This window comes from Mytilus californianus, unplaced genomic scaffold (genome assembly GCF_021869535.1).
Source record: "Mytilus californianus isolate M0D057914Y unplaced genomic scaffold, xbMytCali1.0.p SCAF_1, whole genome shotgun sequence".
NCBI classification, from domain to species: domain Eukaryota; kingdom Metazoa; phylum Mollusca; class Bivalvia; order Mytilida; family Mytilidae; genus Mytilus; species Mytilus californianus.
The window spans coordinates 100,581,900-100,601,756 of record NW_026262581.1 but is presented as its reverse complement, the minus strand read 5'-3'; the positions used below and the strand labels follow the sequence as shown (position 1 = coordinate 100,601,756).

The 19,857-nt window shown below is 31.5% G+C and overlaps 1 protein-coding gene across 1 annotated transcript in view; it reads left to right on the top strand.

Moving 5' to 3' along the window:
* Positions 1-225: 225 nt before the first annotated feature.
* The window catches only part of LOC127727684 (WD repeat-containing protein 70-like), a 38,634-nt gene continuing 19,002 nt past the window's right edge, over positions 226-19,857 (top strand). Inside the window, exons 1-8 of the mRNA XM_052234801.1 lie at positions 226-296; positions 5,265-5,345; positions 6,020-6,285; positions 9,558-9,617; positions 10,333-10,466; positions 11,332-11,485; positions 14,195-14,271; positions 19,170-19,350. Coding sequence (XP_052090761.1) covers positions 260-296; positions 5,265-5,345; positions 6,020-6,285; positions 9,558-9,617; positions 10,333-10,466; positions 11,332-11,485; positions 14,195-14,271; positions 19,170-19,350 — 990 coding nt within the window. The 5' untranslated portion in view covers positions 226-259. The remainder of the gene's footprint in view (positions 297-5,264; positions 5,346-6,019; positions 6,286-9,557; positions 9,618-10,332; positions 10,467-11,331; positions 11,486-14,194; positions 14,272-19,169; positions 19,351-19,857) is intronic.

The following is a 19,857-nucleotide window of genomic DNA, read 5'->3' as shown; positions in this document are numbered from 1 at the left end:
TATCCTCGATGAATACATGTTTAAAATCTTATCTTATATATTTTCGACTTATGAGTTTGAACGTCCTTTTAGTATCTTTCGCCTCTCTTTTATCTTAGTTTGCTTAGGTAATGCAACCTATGACGTTTTATCACCGCCTATACCGACATAGTCAACTTAATCTCAAAAACAAATGAGGTTGATGTGATATTCCGGAATACTGATTACGACATCGGTCCAGCTTTTATGTAAAAAACGCATTGGTGACGAAGAATCCAAAATGGCAGACAATTTGGAAAACAAAAATTCTGATTCAGGTAAACAAAAAATGCAGTACAATAAATTACTACATAGTTTTAAAAAAAAGAAAAAAACAATCGGTCGAATCGAAAACAAATAAGTTCCATTTAAATTTTTAGCCATTGGCTAATGGCTTTCCATCCAGATTAATGTACTGTGCTATCTGTCACCAAAAAGAAGCAACCTAAATAATATATACAGCACAGCTAGATTTTAAATGGTCATACACTTGAATCAGTAACATCAGCTAAGTACCTTGGTATCACAATACAGTCAAACCTCAAATGGGACAAACATATAAATGACATTACATCCAAAGGTAACAAATCACTGGGTTTTCTAAAACGAAATCTAAAAACAACAAACCCACACATAAAATCCCAGGCATACCAAGCCATCGTCCGACCCAAACTTGAATATTCTTGTTCTGTTTGGAACCCTCACACAACCCAATCGATATCCAAAATTGAGATGGTCCAACGACCAGCTGCTCAGAATGTCTGCAATAAATACCATAATATGAGTAGTGTTACAAACATGTTCACAACATTGAACTTACCATCACTAGCAGAATGTAGGCTACGCACAAGATTGGTAATGATGTATAAGATATCATACCATCTTGTTGCTATTCCTTCAGTCATACTCATTAAAAAAGAGGGATGAAAGATACCAGAGGGACAGTCAAACTCATAGATCGAAAACAAACTGACAACGCCATGGCCAAAAATAAAAAGACAAACAGACAAATAATAGTACAGATGACACAACATAGAAAACTAAAGACTAAGCAACACAAACCCCACCAAAAACTGGGGGTGATCTCAGGTGCTCCGGAAGGGTAAGCAGATCCTGCTCCACATGTGGCACCCGTCGTGTTGCTTATGTTATTACAAATCCGGTAAATAGTCTAATTCGGTAAGTCACATTCGTGAAAAGGGAAGGGTATTGTAGTTACGACATAAGGAACATATCCAATATCATCTGTGAAACGGTTATTCCATAACGGTCAACCAACTCGTGATGGCGTCCGTAAAATTTACGAAGGGATGATTTCAACTTCACCATTTGGAACTCTTGGCTTAATAGCTTCCTTGTGAGCAGCAATCCTCTATCAAGGAAATCATGATAGGAAACACAAGCCCGGGAATATCGTATCAATTGGGAGATATATACTCCGTATGCAGGCGATGCTGGAATGTTGCTACATAGAAATGGAAAGTTCACAATTGGGAAGCTGAAATCATCTCTTTTGTCGTAAAGTTTTGTTTTCAACTGACCCTCATTGTCAATTTCTAAATGTAAGTCAAGATATGAGGCAGACTTAACTGTATCTGTAGTATCCTTTATCTCTAGTTCGATGGGATAGATTCGTTCAACATAGTCACCAAATTTTGTATTATTTAGTGAGAGAACATCATCTATATAGCGGAACGTAAAGTTAAAGGATATTGCTAACTTCTTATCTTGCTTCCTAAGAAGTTCCTGTATGAAGTCAGCCTCATAATAATAAAGAAACAAGTCGGCAAGAAGAGGGGCACAATTGGTTCCCATTGGAATTCCGACAGTCTGTTGAAAAACACGTCCTCCAAACGTAACAAATATGTTGTCAATCAAGAAATCAAGCATCTTGATAATGTCAGTTTCAGAGAATTTTTTGTTTGAGTCAGAGTGAATCTTTACAAAGTAGGATTTATCCCTCCCCAAGACAAGATACTTGTATCTACGTTCGCCATTCTTTTTAATGAAACAAAGTAATACCAACTCTTTCAATTTGTCTTTTAGTTTGGAATGGGGAATACTTGTGTAAAGTGTAGAAAAGTCAAATGTTTTAATACTTTAAAAGAACTAGAAAAAAACATTCACTCTCATAAAGGCACATACATACATCTAAGGACTCCTACAGACATTCATACTTTCTGTATACAATACCACAGTGGAACCAGCTCCCTCTGGTTCACTTCAGCTGTTCTCTTCTATTAATTAATAGCATTAATTAAGATTGTACATAGTTTTAATAACAAATTTGATTTTTTCATTGGACTATAATTACATTTTGTTTAAATTGGGGTAAAAAAGTTTGTAAATAGTCCACGTATGCGAACAATATGTAATCATCGGATGTCGATGGAATATTGTATACCAAAAGAAGAAGGAACACTCTTCAGTAATTACTGTGACTTAAAAACAGACAAAAAACTAATCATTGTTGACTTTCAGAAAAGTTCCACACAGGTCAGTTGTCTCAAAAATACAAATTAAATGAATTTAAATTAATTATTACTGTATACAAACAAAAATAAGCTGGATATTATCCGAAAAAAAAAACAAGTTGTAATATGATGCAGGTGAAACCTGTGAAAGGGACGAAGTCAGCAAACCTTTAAAATAATTTGCGATATCCCGTTAACAGCTGATTTACATTTATATTCATCAACATTTATTGTAAACAAATTCCAAGCATAATTTCTGGTGAAAAAGTAATTGAATTAAGAAAATGTATCCGATGTTGGTCCTATTGTTAGGAATTTTATATATGACTTCATTTTCAATATAAACAAAGAAAACGCTATTTTCAGAGCTAAATTTTGAAAAATATTAATTTCATTTTTTCCGTATCTTACTGATAAATGGACTTATCAGTAGTTTTTTACAATTAACATTCAGGCTCAGTCCGAGGTTAAAGTTTTTCAGTCATCAATAACTTTGTCAAACTTTCATGGAATTTTATGAAATTTGGACAGAAGCTTGTAATTAATGACCAAAATACAGTATTCAGAGCAAAATTTTGAAAATATTTATTTTCAGTTTTCCGTATTTTACTGATAAATGGACTTAGTTTTTTTTTTGCAGTTAACAAATAGATGCAGTCTGAGGTTAAAGTTTGTTACACATCAGTTACTTTGTCAAACCTTCATACAATTTTATGAAACTTTGGCAGAAGCTTTTTTATGATTAAGAGATAATGTCTGAACTCTGAAGCACACTTTTGAAAATATGTTTTTTTAATATTTTCAGTATTTTACTGATAGATGGACTTTGTTTTTGACCGTTAACATTTACAGACAGTCTGGGATTGAGTTTTTTTGACATGATAAATCTGTAAACCTTCATGGATTGTTATGAAACTTGGATAGATGCTAATCTTCAAGACCAAGAAATAGCATAAAAAAAGTTTGATTTTCTTTTAAATTCTGTATTTTACTGATAAATGGACTCACTTTTTAGGTCAACATTAGTAATGATTAAAGCAACCTTTTGAATTATAGAAATCTATGATCTAGGGACTTTTAATTTATTAGGCCACACCAATTTGATTAATAGTTCTTTGGATTTTCCCACTCCTGATTTGGAGAAATTGACTTTTCAATAAAAAAAAAATTACCACTTCCCGTTCCGCAAATTTTTGGTCCGCATGCCGCTCCAAAATTAGTTTCTCCTTGAAATTTTTTTTTCACATAGACGCTTTTCTGTTGCATATAATGCATGTGTGATAAATCGATTTGTTAATAAAAGGTAAAAAAACAACATGCAGTTGTGTCAGCTCATTGCCGTGGACAAGTAGTTATTGAACACACAGTTATCTGAAATGCTACTCGTTTTACCTTTAAAGACCTGATGCAAAAATTAAAAATCTTTCGTTAGATGACCACAAACACATCAATATTTGTTAGAACCATCGTCACCCCCCATCCTGGTTTCAAAAGGCATAGACCTATATATTTTTTGGATGAAATGAATTGCAAATTCCCATGAACTTTTTGAAAAATCACAGAAGTATTTGATGTTGATGAAACCCCGTATTCCATTGTTAGTCTTTTGACATGCAAACAGAACTCTTCTTTTGTTGGGGGGAATTAAAGTCTAATAAAGAGTTCCAAAGAGAACAAGGTGATTCCGTATAATTTGTGATTGGCATGCTCATAATAATAAGGGGTGTCAAGCGAAAGAGTTTTAAATGCATTACAGCTTTTAGGAGCAAAAGGAAAGAGTATTTTGCTCAGTAAGAAAAATGCATGACAATGGGGTGACAGGTATTATAAGGGAATATTTTAATACATTTGGATCTACATGTATAGCAATATAACTATCGTACTCAGGATGTTGTTTTAGTACAAAGCAAGAAATATTCACCTCACTCATTATTTTGATCCTAAATATGAATAAATAGTTCCAACTGGATGTCAAGCAGCCAATAAATAAAGGCAACAGTAGTATACCGCTGTTGTGTTCAATAGTCAAAATTCGATTAAGCAAAAACAAATCCGAGGAACAAACTAAAACTGAGGGAAACACATCAACTATAAGAGAAAAACAACAAAGAACACTGAACTACAATAATAAACAATCATTACCATATAATGAAAACTATCAAATATCTTTCAGGGGCATTTTTTTGGATACATACACATATTTTAATTTTATTCAACATGTGTCATTTACCTAACTCACATACTTCCTCTTGTAAAACTGCATCTGCTATGCTTCCTAAATATATATATGGATTTAAATGAAAATTCACATAGACAAAGCTTACTTGAAGAAAATAACCAAAATTGACTAAACCACAGTGAGATAAGAAAGTCTGATATGGTACAGGCACCAATTATTCAAATTATATGCATAAGAGCATCTGTTGCTCCTCCTTTTCTATGAAATAACCCAGTTATAACATGTTCATAAATTGTACAACTTCTAAATCACAGTTTAAAAAAAAAATTATACCGCTGGCTTCACTTGTAAAGCACTCGCCTAAAAAAAACTCATTTTCAAGAAATATATAAAAACTAAAAAATTTTGCTCGCTCGTCCCATATTTTTTGGAGCTTTTGTCCATGAACTATTAATCAAATTGGTGTGGCCTTATAGAGCCTTTTTCGTTGCCTGGAACATATAGGCAGTCACAAGACATATGCATATATATAATGTATATACATGTATATAAGTAAATGTTTATTTTAAGAAGTAGGTTTTATTTGTTTCTAGGACCACAGAAGAAGCCAAGGTCCTTTGATATAACTGCCATGTTTGAAGAGGCTAGAAAAACAGCTATAGAGAGATCACAAGGTAAAATAAGAAATATAATAGTTTGTTCAATTGTGACATGGTTAACTCAAATTGTTCTGATTTGCTTTCAGTAGCTGCTAGCATTCTTTGATACAGTATTGTTTTTGTTTTGTTCTTGTATTTTTCTTTTTTTATAATCTTTTTTACCTTTATTATAGAGTTAAATGTTTTTTCCTGGACCAATTTTAGTATACATATTTTTAAGGCTAAATAATGCCATACCTGCACATTAGTCGAAACTCAGCTATTAAAGATTTCCGTATTTATGATTTGTTTGTAATATAGGACCTGTACATCCTTTAAAATTTAATGCAGTCTTCTGAAAATAGTTAAATCATAAATCCCTATGGGGAGATAACAGTTGGCATGTATTTCCTCCCTGACATAATAATTCTGCTCATTCTTAGGTTGGTGTCTTTAGTTGATCCTAGATCCAACTGAAAACTAAGGAATCTCTGTGCTTGTGGTGAGCATTCAACTATCAGGCTGGTTGGCTTTGTTTATGGTTATGAAGAATAGGTGAAACCAGTTTTAAGAGTACCTCTACCCCCTATTTATCTATTCAGAATATCTGTTTAATGTATCCACGCGAATGAACAAATAAATTTGTACTTGGATTTTAAAGACCATCATCATCTTTTCAAATGCATGTACATGTATCTTTATGTTTACAGGTAATATTGAACACCATGAAGACAAGGAATCGAAAAAAACTACAAAACCAGATGATTCCAGCAGTAGCTCAGGCAATGATTCAAGTGACTCATCTGATTCTGAATCAGACAAAACTTCTGGAAAAGCCAAAATAAAACCTAGTTCAAATGATGATGAAATGATTGGTCCACCACTACCACCTGGATTTGCACCTGTTGTAGATAAATTAAAACAGCAAATCCAGAAATATGATTCTGATGATGATGATTCTGAGGAAGAAGAGGAGGTCTGAGTTTACATGAAATAGTTTGGGGTTTCAATTTTCTATAATTCTAAAAGTTTCTACCTTCCATCCACAATTCTACATGGAAAGATAACTTTCCAAGCAAACTTATCTTTGATTTTTCCCTTTTCCAAGGGCAGATTTTCAATTGCCCTGGATTCTGCAGGTAAAAGGAAGTCTAAAGCATATTGTGTAACTATTAATTATTACCAATATCCTAATGAATTGGTTTTCTTTCTGTTAACTTTTACAAAAATCTTCTCCTCTGAAACTACAGGGCCAAATTTAACCAAACTTGACCAAAATCCTTATTGGGGTATCTCGTTTAATAATTGTGTCCAATGAACCAGCCTGTCAACCAACATGGCTAAAAATAGAACATACTTGTAAAATGTTTTGTCTATTATCTTGAAAATCCCTATGAATAGAGAAAATCTGACTAGGGCAGAAATGTTGAAAATGTTGATATCTACCTGCTATCCATTTGCGTCAAAACTGTCAGACAACTACTTATAGGATTTATAGCACTTAAATGTAAAATTTTGTCATTTTTTTGTAATTTTTATACTACCGCAAAAATTAAAAAATTTTTGGTCGTATATTGGTATGACGTTAGCGTCGTCGTCGTCGTTGTCGTCTCCGGCGTCGTCCGAAGACACATTGGTTTTTGCACTCTAACTTTAGTTTAAGTTAATGGATCTCCATGAAATTTTACCATAAGGTTCTATACCACGAAAGGAAGGTTGGGATTGATTTTGGGGGTTATGGTACCAACAGTTAAGGAATTAGGGGCCAAAAAGGGGCCAAAAATAAGCATTTTTGTAACTTCCAGACAATAACTTGTGTGTAGGTGTATGGATCTCTCTGACATTGTACCACAAGGTTCCATATCACAAAGGGAAGGCTGTAATTGATTTTGGGGGTAATTGCCTCAAAATGTTAGGAATTAGGGGCCAAAAAAGGGGCAAAAAACAAGCATTTTTCTAGTTTCATGACAATTACTTGTGTGTAAGTGTTTGGATATTTCTGAAATTGTACTACAAGGTTCCATATCACAATGGGAAAGCTGGAATTGAGTTTGGGGGTAATTGTCCGAAACGTTTAGGAATTGGGGGCCAAAAATGGGCCAAAAATAAGCATTTTTCTAGTTTCCAGACAATAACTTGTGTTCAAGTGTATGGATCTCTCTGAAATTGTACTGCAAGGTACCATACCACAAAGGGAAGGCTGGGATAGAGTTTGGGGGTGATGAATCATAAGGGGGTTCAAAAAATTTGGGGGGGGATTTTTTTTTCTTTCTTTTTTTTTCTTTTTTTCCTTTTTTTTTTCTTTTAAAATTTTCCATTTTAAGTTGGTTATTTCTGATTTATATTTAAAAGCAAATAATAATGATATGGTAGGAGATACACACCAAACAGGATGTGTAAATTATTATTTAATATGTATTGTGCAATAGCAAGAAATTTTCAATAGCACAGTATTGCACAATAGCAAGAAATCTTCAATTGCACAGTATTGCGCAATAGCAAGAAATCTTCAATGCACAGTATTGCGCAATAGCAAGAAATATCCAATAGCACAATATTGCGCAATAGCAAGAAATTGTCAATTGTACAGTATTGCGCAATAGCAAGAAATATTCAATTGCACAGTATTGTGCAAAAGAAGATACTTCGTATAAATTGCTTATTTCTTGATCAATTTCAATGGGGTTTTATTCTTGAATTCTTGGGGTTCTTTAATATGCTGAATCTAACTGTGTATTAAGTGTTTGGATTTTGGGCCCCGTTTTTTAAATTGGTCCACATTGAGGTCCAAAGGGTCCAAAATTTAACTTTGTTTGATTTCATCAAAAATTGAATTATTGGGGTTCTTTGATATGCCGAATCTAACCGTGTATTTAGATTCTTAATTTTTGGTTCCGTTTTCAAATTGGTCTACATTAAGGTCCAAAGGGTCCAAAATTAAACTTAGTTTGATTTTAACAAAAATTGAATTTTTAGGGTTCTTTGATATGCTGAATCTTAACATGTATTTAAATTTTTGATTATGGGCCCAGTTGTCAAGTTGGTCCAAATCGGGGTCCAAAATTAAACTTTGTTTGATTTCAACAAAAATTGAATATATGGGGTTCTTTGATATGCTGAATCTAACCATGTATTTAGATTTTTGATTTTTGGGCCCCGTTATCAACTTTGTCCACATTGAGGTCAAAAGGGTCCAAAATTAAACTTTGTTTGATTTCATCAAAAATTGAATTCTTGGGGTTCTTTGATATGCTGAATCTAACCATGTATTTAGATTTTGGATATTGGACCATAATAGGTGAATGTCCAATTTAAAATTTTTAAGTTCTTAGACCACATTCATTCTGTGTCAGAAACCTATGCTGTGTCAAATATTTATTCACAATCCAAATTCAGAGCTGTATCAAGCTTGAATGTTGTGTCCATACTTGCCCCAACTGTTCAGGGTTCGACCTCTGCGGTCGTATCAAGCTGCGCCCTGCGGAGCATTTTATTATCTTTTATTTTGAAAACTATAATAGATACAGAGTAATTTTTATTAGGAAAAATAATTAGCAAGACAACATCTACAAATAAATCAGCATTACTGAAATCATCAGACTACTCCTTATTGGAGTTATTGCTCTTTAATGACGATTTTTACTATTTTTTGCATTTTTGCCTTAAATCTTAAAAACTATAATAGATAGAAAGACACTTTATAAGTCAAAATGATCAACAAGTCAAGACCTATAAATAAGTTAACATGACCAAAATCGTCAGTTGATTCCTTATTGAAGTTATTGCCCTTTAATGACAATTTTCTCAATTTTTTCTCAATTTTTGCCTATTATTTTGGAAACTATAATACATAGATAGTAACTTTATATATAGCAAAACTGCCCAGCAAGACAAGATCTACAAATAAGCCATCATGACTGAAATCTTTAGTCAACTAGTTATTGGAGTTATTTCCCTTTAAAGATGTTTTTACTATTTTTGGGAGTTTTTGCCTATTATCTTGAAAAGTGTATTAGATACAAATGTTGATAGAGACTTTAAAAGCAAAAATGATCAGCAGGACAACATCTGCAAATATGTCAACATGACTGAAATTATCAGTTAACTCTTTATAGAGTTATTGCCCTTTCATGATGATTTTTACCAAAAAATGGCTGTTGTTGAAGATGCAGGTGAGCGACACAGGTAAAGAGCCTCTTGTTTTTTTACAGTTTCATTAACCATGACAAGTATATTGTATATTTTCAGACATTAGATCAAAAGATTCCATCTAGTCATGAAATTTCTCTCAATCATGGTGCTAAAACAGTAAGTGTGCATGTATGGAACTGACTTGGCTGCATTACACAGAAAATAGTTTTTCATAAGACAACAGAGATAATGAAATTACTACATGTATTAAGTGTTTTAATGGTGAAAACTTAAGTTTTTTTTGTGATGTTGGGTGTTGTCTAATTGATTTATACCCAACATCAATTATTAATATCAAAGCTGGAAATTATTGTATATAATTTGTATATTTAAATGGTAAACCATATGCATCAGGTTTATTTTTCGCTTTTGATGAAGGATCAAATGGTTCCCAATAACATGTACTGATTGCAATTACATTAAATACACAGTAGTATGAATTACTAAAGAAATCTTTCATGTCATCAGTTTTTAAACTTGCATCTCTCATGCTGATCAATTAGTTCTTGTGTAACTCACACTGTTATATTTTCACTCTCATAGTATAGGATATTAAATAAAAATTAGAAAAATTGGGGTTAGGGGTTTATAGGTAAATGTAAAATATATGGTTGTAATTTTTAAAATAATTATGCATTAATTTTATTTCCTGTTTTGATAGTGTCCCAGGCACTTGTTTTTTTCAATCCACCACTGCATTTAAATCAGTCCTATATAGAGCTGCCATTAAAATTTACCTCTAAAGGAATATCATAAATTTCTATAAAGTTGAATATTACTTATATTGTAACATGAATGGGACAGTTGTAAAAATTTTATTAATACATTGCAGGTATCAGCATTAACTTTGGATCCTTCAGGAGCTAGATTAGTGACAGGAGGCAATGATTATCAGGTTAAATTCTTTGATTTTGCTGGAATGGATGCATCATTACGATTCTTCAGACAAATCCAGCCATGCGAAAGGTAAATTGTTAGGAAAGCATATTTTAATATTCAAATATGAATTATGCAGATTTTCAGTATACATCAATGAGACTGAAATTAAACAACACAAAAACTAAAAGGCATCTAGAGGTCAACATACAGCCTCCAAAAACAGACAAGTGTCTATACATTATGTAAAGCCCTTATTCGTCAGGAGTCTAGAAAACATTTGTATAAATATAACAGAGACTATCAAAGCATATATTATATACATATATCATTTAGACATCCAGTCTCGACATCCTTTTTAGCCCATTATTTCTATTCTGTAAAGCCCATCCAGACCCTCTTCCATACCTATCACATGTTTAAATACATTTGAAACTCTGACTTAAATTTTACCTCATCCTGAACATAAGCTCTGAGTTAAATTTTACCTCGTCCTGAACATGCATGTAATGCTTACCTGTAGACATTTATATTACTTTAGAATAAAAATGTAATTTATATTTGTTTTATGACAGTTTTATTGATAACCATTCAACCAAAAAAAAAGGATCCGTTTTATATTCAATAACCATTCAAAAGTGACACTAGATAACTAAAACATAATGAAAAGTACAGGGTTGAAATATAGATAAAAAACATCTTTGATATCAACATAAATAAAGACAAAAACATATTAAAAAAAAATTCAAGGATTTTGTTCATATAAAAATAAGAATATGTGGTATGATTGCCAATGAGACAACTCTCCACCAGAACCCAAATGACATAGAACAATAGGTCACTGTACAGCGTTCATTAATGAACAAAACCCATCATACATAGTAAGCTATAAAAGGCCCTGAATTGACAAATGTAAAATCCATATGTAAACTACTTTTTTTCTTGCCAATTGTAGTCATCCAATAAGGCAGTTACAGTACAGTTCTACAGGTGATAAGATTCTGGTTGTGTCTGGTAACTGTAAGCCTAAAGTTTTAGATCGAGATGGTCATGAGGTGTTAGAGTGTATGAAAGGAGATCCATATATAAATGATGTAGCTAATACAAAGGTATTTAACAACAGGAGAAAATCACATAAAGTGAGATGTGAATACCTCTCTAAAGATCTTGTTTTGAAATAAGATGAAACCTTGATTCCAATGACTAGTTAGAAGACATGTTACTCAGAGTCAAAATATTATCTTTTATATTACTTCTTATGTCGAGGTTATTTATTCAGTTTAAGATATCTTGAAAATAATTTGCATTTAATATGAAAGGTTATGGGCCCAAAATTTGATTTAATAACATATTCATAGATATAAGAAGATGTGGTATGAGTGCCAATGAGACAACTCTCCATCCAAGTCAAAATTTATAAAAGTATACCATTATAGGTCACAGTACGGTCTTCAACACGGAGCCTTGGCTCACACCGAACAGTAAGCTATAAAGGGCCCCCAAAATTACTAGTGTAAAACCATTCAAACGGGAAAACCAACGGTCTAATCTATATAAAAAACGAGAAACGAGAAACACTTATGAACCACATCAACAAACGACAACTACTGAACATCAGATTCCTGACTTAGGACAGGTGCAAACAAATGCAGCGGGTTTAAACGTTTTAATGGTACCAAACCTTCACCCTTTTTCTGAAACAATAGTGTAACATCACAACATAGAAAGACACACTATAAAATATCAACTGAAATAGCTTAACTCAATCAAAGGACATATTAACACCATTGAACATACACTGAACAAATAAATTTGACCTATGATACAATGTAAATACAAAATAAATAAACTAAGGGAAGAATAATAAAAGTAACATGTTATATCGGTATGAAATGTTAAACAATTAAAGAAAAACAATCTGCTCGAACAAAAATATCAGCCGTTTGCAATAACTTTAAACACAGGTAAATGAAAATAATTTTGTTGTTAGGTATACGTATACAGTACCAATAGAGAAAGGAAATATTTTTACAAAATAAATAATTTTGATGTTCATAGTACGAAGTGAAAATTTATAGTAATACCAAACACTTATAAAAGCTGGTATATAGACCAGATATAACCCTGAATAACATTAAATAACAAAAAAGCAATACAATTAGTATCAACAGGTCAAATAAACAAGAAAGTATGATTTGAGAGTACTCGCAGTTACTGACAGCTAGTTAAAAGCCAAAACAATTAATAATAAAAAATCATGCATCAGAGACTAAAATCAACTAAAACACATCCCAGGGATTTAGTATTTTAACGTCATGGACAGTCAAAGAAGACATGACTAGTGCAATGCCAAAAATAAATGTATCGACAGACAGTAGGATAGTTAGGAGTTTAACCTCTTTATAGATCAAAACGAACGTGGGTGTGTCTTTATACATCCCGTTTGAAAAGAATACAAATTTAGTTATGTTTTAATTTGCTGATGACAAAATCGATATTAGTGCCAATGTAAACTATATTCAAAGATCTAATTACAACATTGGTAAGATAACCTTTACTAATAAGTTTGTTTAAAGGTTCGATGAGTTTACACGGATCACATAGTGATTTCCGCGCTTTAAGTACAATATTACCGTAAAATTTAGGATGTGAAATACCGTTTTTAATCAGTTTTCTACAAGTACAGCCAAATTTACTTATCAAATCTTTGTATCTATGAAAGAACTTAGCAAAAGTTTTACATAATTTATGGTAATGAAATCCCTGATTTAATAATTTACCAGTGATGCATTGATTACGTTCGTTAAAATCTATGACATCACTACACACACGGGCATAACGAACGAGTTGGGATATATAAACACCGTATGATGGATTCCAATTACATCCTGTTTGAAAAGAATACAAATTTAGTTATATTTTAATTTGCTGATGACAAAATCGATATTAGTGCCAATGTAAACTATATTCAAAGATCTAATTACAACATTGGTAAGATAACCTATACTAATAAGTTTGTTTAAAGGTTCGATGAGTTTACACGGATCACATAGTGATTTCCGCGCTTTAAGTACAATATTACCGTAAAATTTAGGATGTGAAATACCGTTTTCAATCAGTTTTCTACAAGTACAGCCAAATTTACTAATCAAATCTTTGTATCTATGAAAGAACTTAGCAAAAGTTTTACGTAATTTATGGTAACGAAATCCCTGATTTAATAATTTACCAGTGATGCATTGATTACATTCGTTTAAATCTATGACATCACTACACACACGGGCATAACGAACGAGTTGGGATATATAAACACCGTATGATGGAGCCAAAGGAACATCGCCGTCTAAAAAAGGAAAATTAACAATAGGGAATGAAAAATCGTCTCTTTTGTCGTAAATTTTTGTATGGAGTTCATATTCATGTTCATATTCATGTTCATATTCATGTTCATGTCAATTATTAATTGAAATTACATTAATTAAGACACAATGCAGTAAAAGAACTAATATAACTGTTTGTCAGTCCATCTTCAGATCATTTGGCACTATTTTTTTGTTGTGGTTGAGTCACTTACAAATAGTGATGAAATTAAACAAAATACCTTTGACATTGAAAAATTCACAGGATTGTTTGCAACCAATTTTGTCCAATAGAGACCTTTCTTGACAACAGTGTTTCAGGACTAAAGCATGTCTCTGGATATTTACCAATAGTATAATTGTTTGTATATTTTGTAATGAGTTAGTGCAGGATAATTTTGCTATATCAATATATATCAGATAACAAACAAAATTTACTTTAATTTCAATTTTTTTCAGGGTCACACTGCAATGTTAAATGGTGGATGTTGGAACCCAAAAGTCAGAGAAGAATTCATGACATGTTCAAATGATGCGTAAGATTATTATATTGTGTTTAAAAGAAATTTATTCAAACTTAGAAAGTTTTTCCCTCAACATTCAAATCTTAGGTAATTAGAACATAGGTAATTATAAAGAATGCTGCCCTGCCCCAACTGTTCCTTTAGGAAATATCACAAAATGTTGGGTGGTTTATTGAAGCCCTTTTTGTTTTTATTTATTAAAGCTTTTATATTTTTTGCTTTTCAAATTTTAGTTTCGTGTCCACATACAAAGGGTACATATCTGTTTTTCCTTCTGAACTATTATCCAGATAACCTTCATAACGTGACCATTTCCCTCAAATGCAGGAAAATATACAAATTCAACATTAGGAAAATTTCTAAGCCAAAAACCATATCAACAATTCAATAATCCTGTGGTTTTCTCACACAAAAAAAACTTAAGATCAGTTATAAATGATATATACACAAGTCATGGAAATATTTTAGAACAGAAGTATTTTTTGTCTTCATATGTCTGTTTTGTGTTGTTGTAGTGCTGTCTCATTAACAGATACCCAACATTTTATTCATACTTTCTGAATAGCAGATGCAATGTAAACATTCTCATATATAGACAAATAGTCAGAATTAGATAAAAATGTTCCAATATCTAAAATCCATGAAAAGAACATACTTTATTTCACTTTCTAGAAAAGTTATTTTAAAAATGTACAAAACAAGAAACAATATTATTACAATTATTCTTAAACATCAATACATGTACTGATATCTAAGATATTGCTTAGGACTAAAAAACAGGATTTTGATGGCCACTACTGTACTAGATATTATGGCAGCTTGACTTATTCTTAAACAAGTGTGCAATTTTTATATTCATAAAAACAGTGATTGATAACAAAGCATTTTTATGAATATGAGTGTTAGAACATATAATATTGTTGTTAATGGTGAATAACATATTTTTATTCTTTTTTGTCGAGCCTTCGACTTTTGTCGAAAAAGCGAGACATAGCGATCCTACATTCCAGCGGCGGTGGCGTCCACAAATATTCACTCTGTGGTTAAAGTTTTTGAAATTTTAATAACTTTCTTAAACTATCCTGGATTTCTACCAAACTTGGACAGAGGCTTGTTTATGATCATAAGAATGATCCAGAAGTAAATTTTGTAAAAAAAAAATTCCAGTTTTTCCGTAATTTACTTATAAATGGACTTAGTTTTTCTGCCAGTTAACATTACATTCACTCTGTGGTTAAAGTTTTTGAAATTTTAATAACTTTCTTAAACTATCCTGGATTTGTACCAAACTTGGACAGAAGCTTGTTTATGATCATAAGATAGTATCCAGAAGTAAATTTTATAATAAAAAAATCCTGTTTTTCCGTATTTTACTTATAAATGGACTTATTTTTTCTGCCAGTTAACATTACATTCACTCTGTGGTTAAAGTTTTTAAAACTTTAATAACTTTCTTAAACTATCCAGGAATTTTACCAAACTTGGACAGAAGCTTGTTTATGATCATAAGATAGTATCCAGAAGTAAATTTTGTAAAAAAAAAATCCTGTTTTTCCGTATTTTACTTATAAATGGACTTAGTTTTTCTGCCAGTTAACATAACATTCACTATGTGGTTAAAGTTTTTAAAATTTTAATAACTTTCTTAAACTATCCAGGAATTTTACCAAACTTGGACAGAAGCTTGTTTATGATCAAAAGCTAGTATCTAGAAGGAAATTTTGTAAAAATTTATTTCCTGTTTTTCCGTATATTACTTATAAATGGACTTAGTTTTTCTTCCAGTTAACATTACATACAGTCTGCAGTTAAAGTTTTTAAAACATTTATTAGATTCATAAACCATCCTGGATTTTTACCAAACTTGGACACAAGCTTCTTACAATCAAAAGATAGTATCTAGAGGAAAAGTTTTAATAAGTTTTTCCCCATTTTTGTTGACATAGTGATCCTACATTCCGTCATCGTCTGGATTAAGGGATAAATCATCAAACAATGTAAAAATTATCTTCTTTATCATTTGTTCATTCAATCAATTTATGTTTCAACTCTTTTATAAATCTATAGATTTGATTCCATACTGTATTCATTTTTACAAGCATAACTTTTTTCATACATTTCAAACGTTTTATTTCATTAACTGTAAATCTATTATGTGCATTCCCCTATCACACTGAAAACATAGATAACAGCAAAAGTAGGCGAGACACTGGGTTACGTGGAACCCTTACGAATTTTTCCTGGTGGTGTTTGGTCCATTTCATTGATACTTTTGTTGATAAGTCTTTATTAAAATAGACTGCAAATGATAAATTAATTATAATAATCAAAGGGTTGCAAGCTATCATTAAATTATTAAATAAGACTTGTTTTGTTCTAACTGATTTGAAGCCAAAACCATAATAGTTATTAAAGATTACTCTGTTAATTATAAACTTGTAAACCATTATACATTAGATCTTTAAAAATCATGATTAAAGACATACAAACAATGATCTACAAGCTACAACCACTACATCAAACATATAATTGATCTGAAGCTTGGAGAAGCCATTTGTATAATTATTACTCAAATCCAATCAGAGCACATGGGTGTTTATTTGACAATATAAACATCAAGCTGTGATCATATGATACACTATGAAAACATAAATATTTCCATTGGCAAATGAAATTACAAATTCCTGGTCATGTGTAGAAGTGCTTATTTTGTAAACAAAACATAAGTAAATTTTGTCCAATTAAATCATTGTTTGTTTTGAAATGTCCAATCACTATGGTTCTTTCAGACACATCACATACTTTGAACCAATAAGATTGTTAACTTCAATGGCTTCAAATTTAAAGTTGTATAAATTTCAGTCTAAAACAAAAGCAAAACATAAATAATTTAAATACTACAATACACAACATGGCATTTAATGACAGCAATCTACCAAATGACTTCCATGTATACCTTGATTCCTTGCCAAGTGGTCTACATCTGACAGTCTACAACGAAGAATACTTGTATCTAGACCTGGTGCTAACTATGACAATACTAGAGTTACAGACTACTTCTCACTACTGCCTGTATACTTCTGGACTTGCCTAGAGCACATCAAGTGTGTTCAGATTCCTACAATGATGATACAACAGACTCCAGATGAATACAAACTAACGTTACACTACCACGAAGATGACATCAGCCATGATGTCTACCACCAAAAAGATGACATCAGCCATGATGACTACCACCAACAAGATGACATCAGCTATAGTGTCTACCATCAGACTCATGCCATAAGCTATGATCACCAACATATTAGTAACTGCCACTATGATGACCATCAAGTAGATATAGACTATAAAGATGCCATCCATTATGAACTGCTAGATGCCTACCACCTACAATATGACATCCACTATCATCATCATCAAGATTACTATACCAGCTATCATGTAGATGACACAGAATACTATCCTAGAGATTAGTAATTGATTGGCCTGATGAATGACTCTAATAAACATTTTTAAAATGAATCCAGTGTGATATTTGTATTAATGTTATGAACATAATGGGAAATAACATTTTCTTCATGTTTTGGACTGTGCACTAACAACATAAATGTATTTTTGTTAACTTTTCAGTGCTTCATCAATTTTGTATTCTTTGTTTAATAATAACATATTGTAATAGTGCTTTAATATTCCCAGTTGCAATATAGTATCTTTAATACATATTGTTGTTCCATATTTTTCACTAAGGTTTAGATTTTTCTTGTACAGATATGGCATACATGTCTGTCTATTAACACAGAAAACTCATTTACAATTTATCCACAAAGAAAGCAGTTTAAAAGAAAAGAATACCCTTAGCACATCTCATGAGCTATGGGGAATATCCCCCATGAGAGTTGTTGACTTGACTCTTGAAATCATCTATTTTGTAAACTAAAAATCATTAAAAGAGCATTCAAAGGATTGAAATGTCATTTTAGCAGATATTTATATAATGAGTTTTAAAACAGTTATAACATGTATATGCATTAGGTTCATTTGTGTTTAAAGTCCCCCATGGAGATTTTAAAAAATTGAAATGTATGGTATTTACATAATCCATTTTTGTCAAATTTGGTGACTGCTTTCTACCTTTGGTGGAAATGCTCTTCTAATAAAATAAATTTCGGCGAAGAAGTACAGAACATAATTATTTAGAATTAAGAACTTTACAATCACCCATATATGTTTTCTGAAATTAAAAGATCTATTAGTCCACCAAAATTTTTCAAAAATATGTATATTTTTCAAGATTAAAGAAATTGCCTGAATACTTTACGTAGTAGATGTAAACAAATGACACCTTAACCTTCTGAAATGAAGTTTTCTTCTGGTTCCTGCTCCAGTACTACCATTAGGGTATTGTTATATGTAGAAAGTTATATGTTATATGGAGTTTGATGCGACTGTCATACAAGTGAGAGGTTTAGCTAGCTATAAAACCAGGTTAAATCCACCATTTTCTACTTAAGAAAATGCCTGTACCAAGTCAGGAATATGACAGTTGTTATCCATTCGTTTGATGTGTTTGAACTTTTGATTTTGCCATTTGATTGGGGACTTTCCTTTTTGAATTTTCCTCGGAGTTCAGTATTTTTGTGATTTTACTTTTTATACGTATCATGAAAAAAATCATAAGGTAGCACTGTAATCCTTAAAATTTGGTAAAATATGACAGCATTTATTCCTGTTCACTAAATTTTGAAATCATTTTGATTTATAACTGATTAATATGAAAAATGTCGCATTTAAATATTAAGTTGTAATTTGCCATTAAAAACAGTTCTGCATTTACATTAAAAAAATAGCATTTTTATCAATTGTAAAAGATTCAAAATTGTAAGTGACAAATATTTTGTTTGATATTTCAGATCTGTTAGACTTTGGGATGTAAACACAGGATGCAAAAAACATAAAAATATAATGAAACCTAAAACACAACAAGGAAGAAAATGTATTCCCACAGCTTGTTGTTATAGTAATGATGGACGATGGGTAGCATGTGGTTGTCAGGATGGTTCCATACAAATATGGGACCATAATAAAAATTTTGTAAGTTTTTGATATAATGACTTCATTTATTTTCACTAGTACATGTACCAGTTTTCATGGATTGATTGAAGAATTGTGAAATCTGTACTTGATTCATGGTTATTCATTAATCCATGTATTTGCTATCTATAAATATAGATATATTAGTTACTGAAAAGACCGTTTTATTTTAATGAACATTCTTGATTATAAGCAATATGTTTTGTGAAATTGTCTAAAGATTTGAAAGAATGTGCAATGTACATTTTTACAGTAGTGTTTTCATTTTCACCCAAAATCTGAAACCATATCAAACATTTGAGTTCTTTGTGTGTCAGTCTCATTATCAAAATTAATTTTTGTCCCTCACATGACACATTGCAGGGGACAAAGAAATACAGGGCATCAGTCCATGTGTCCATCATATACAATTGTTGCCAGGTTTTTCTGGTTTCTGAACAAATACTTATGTATTAGTCAATGGATCTCTATGAAATTGTACCACAAGGTTCCATACCACACACAGAA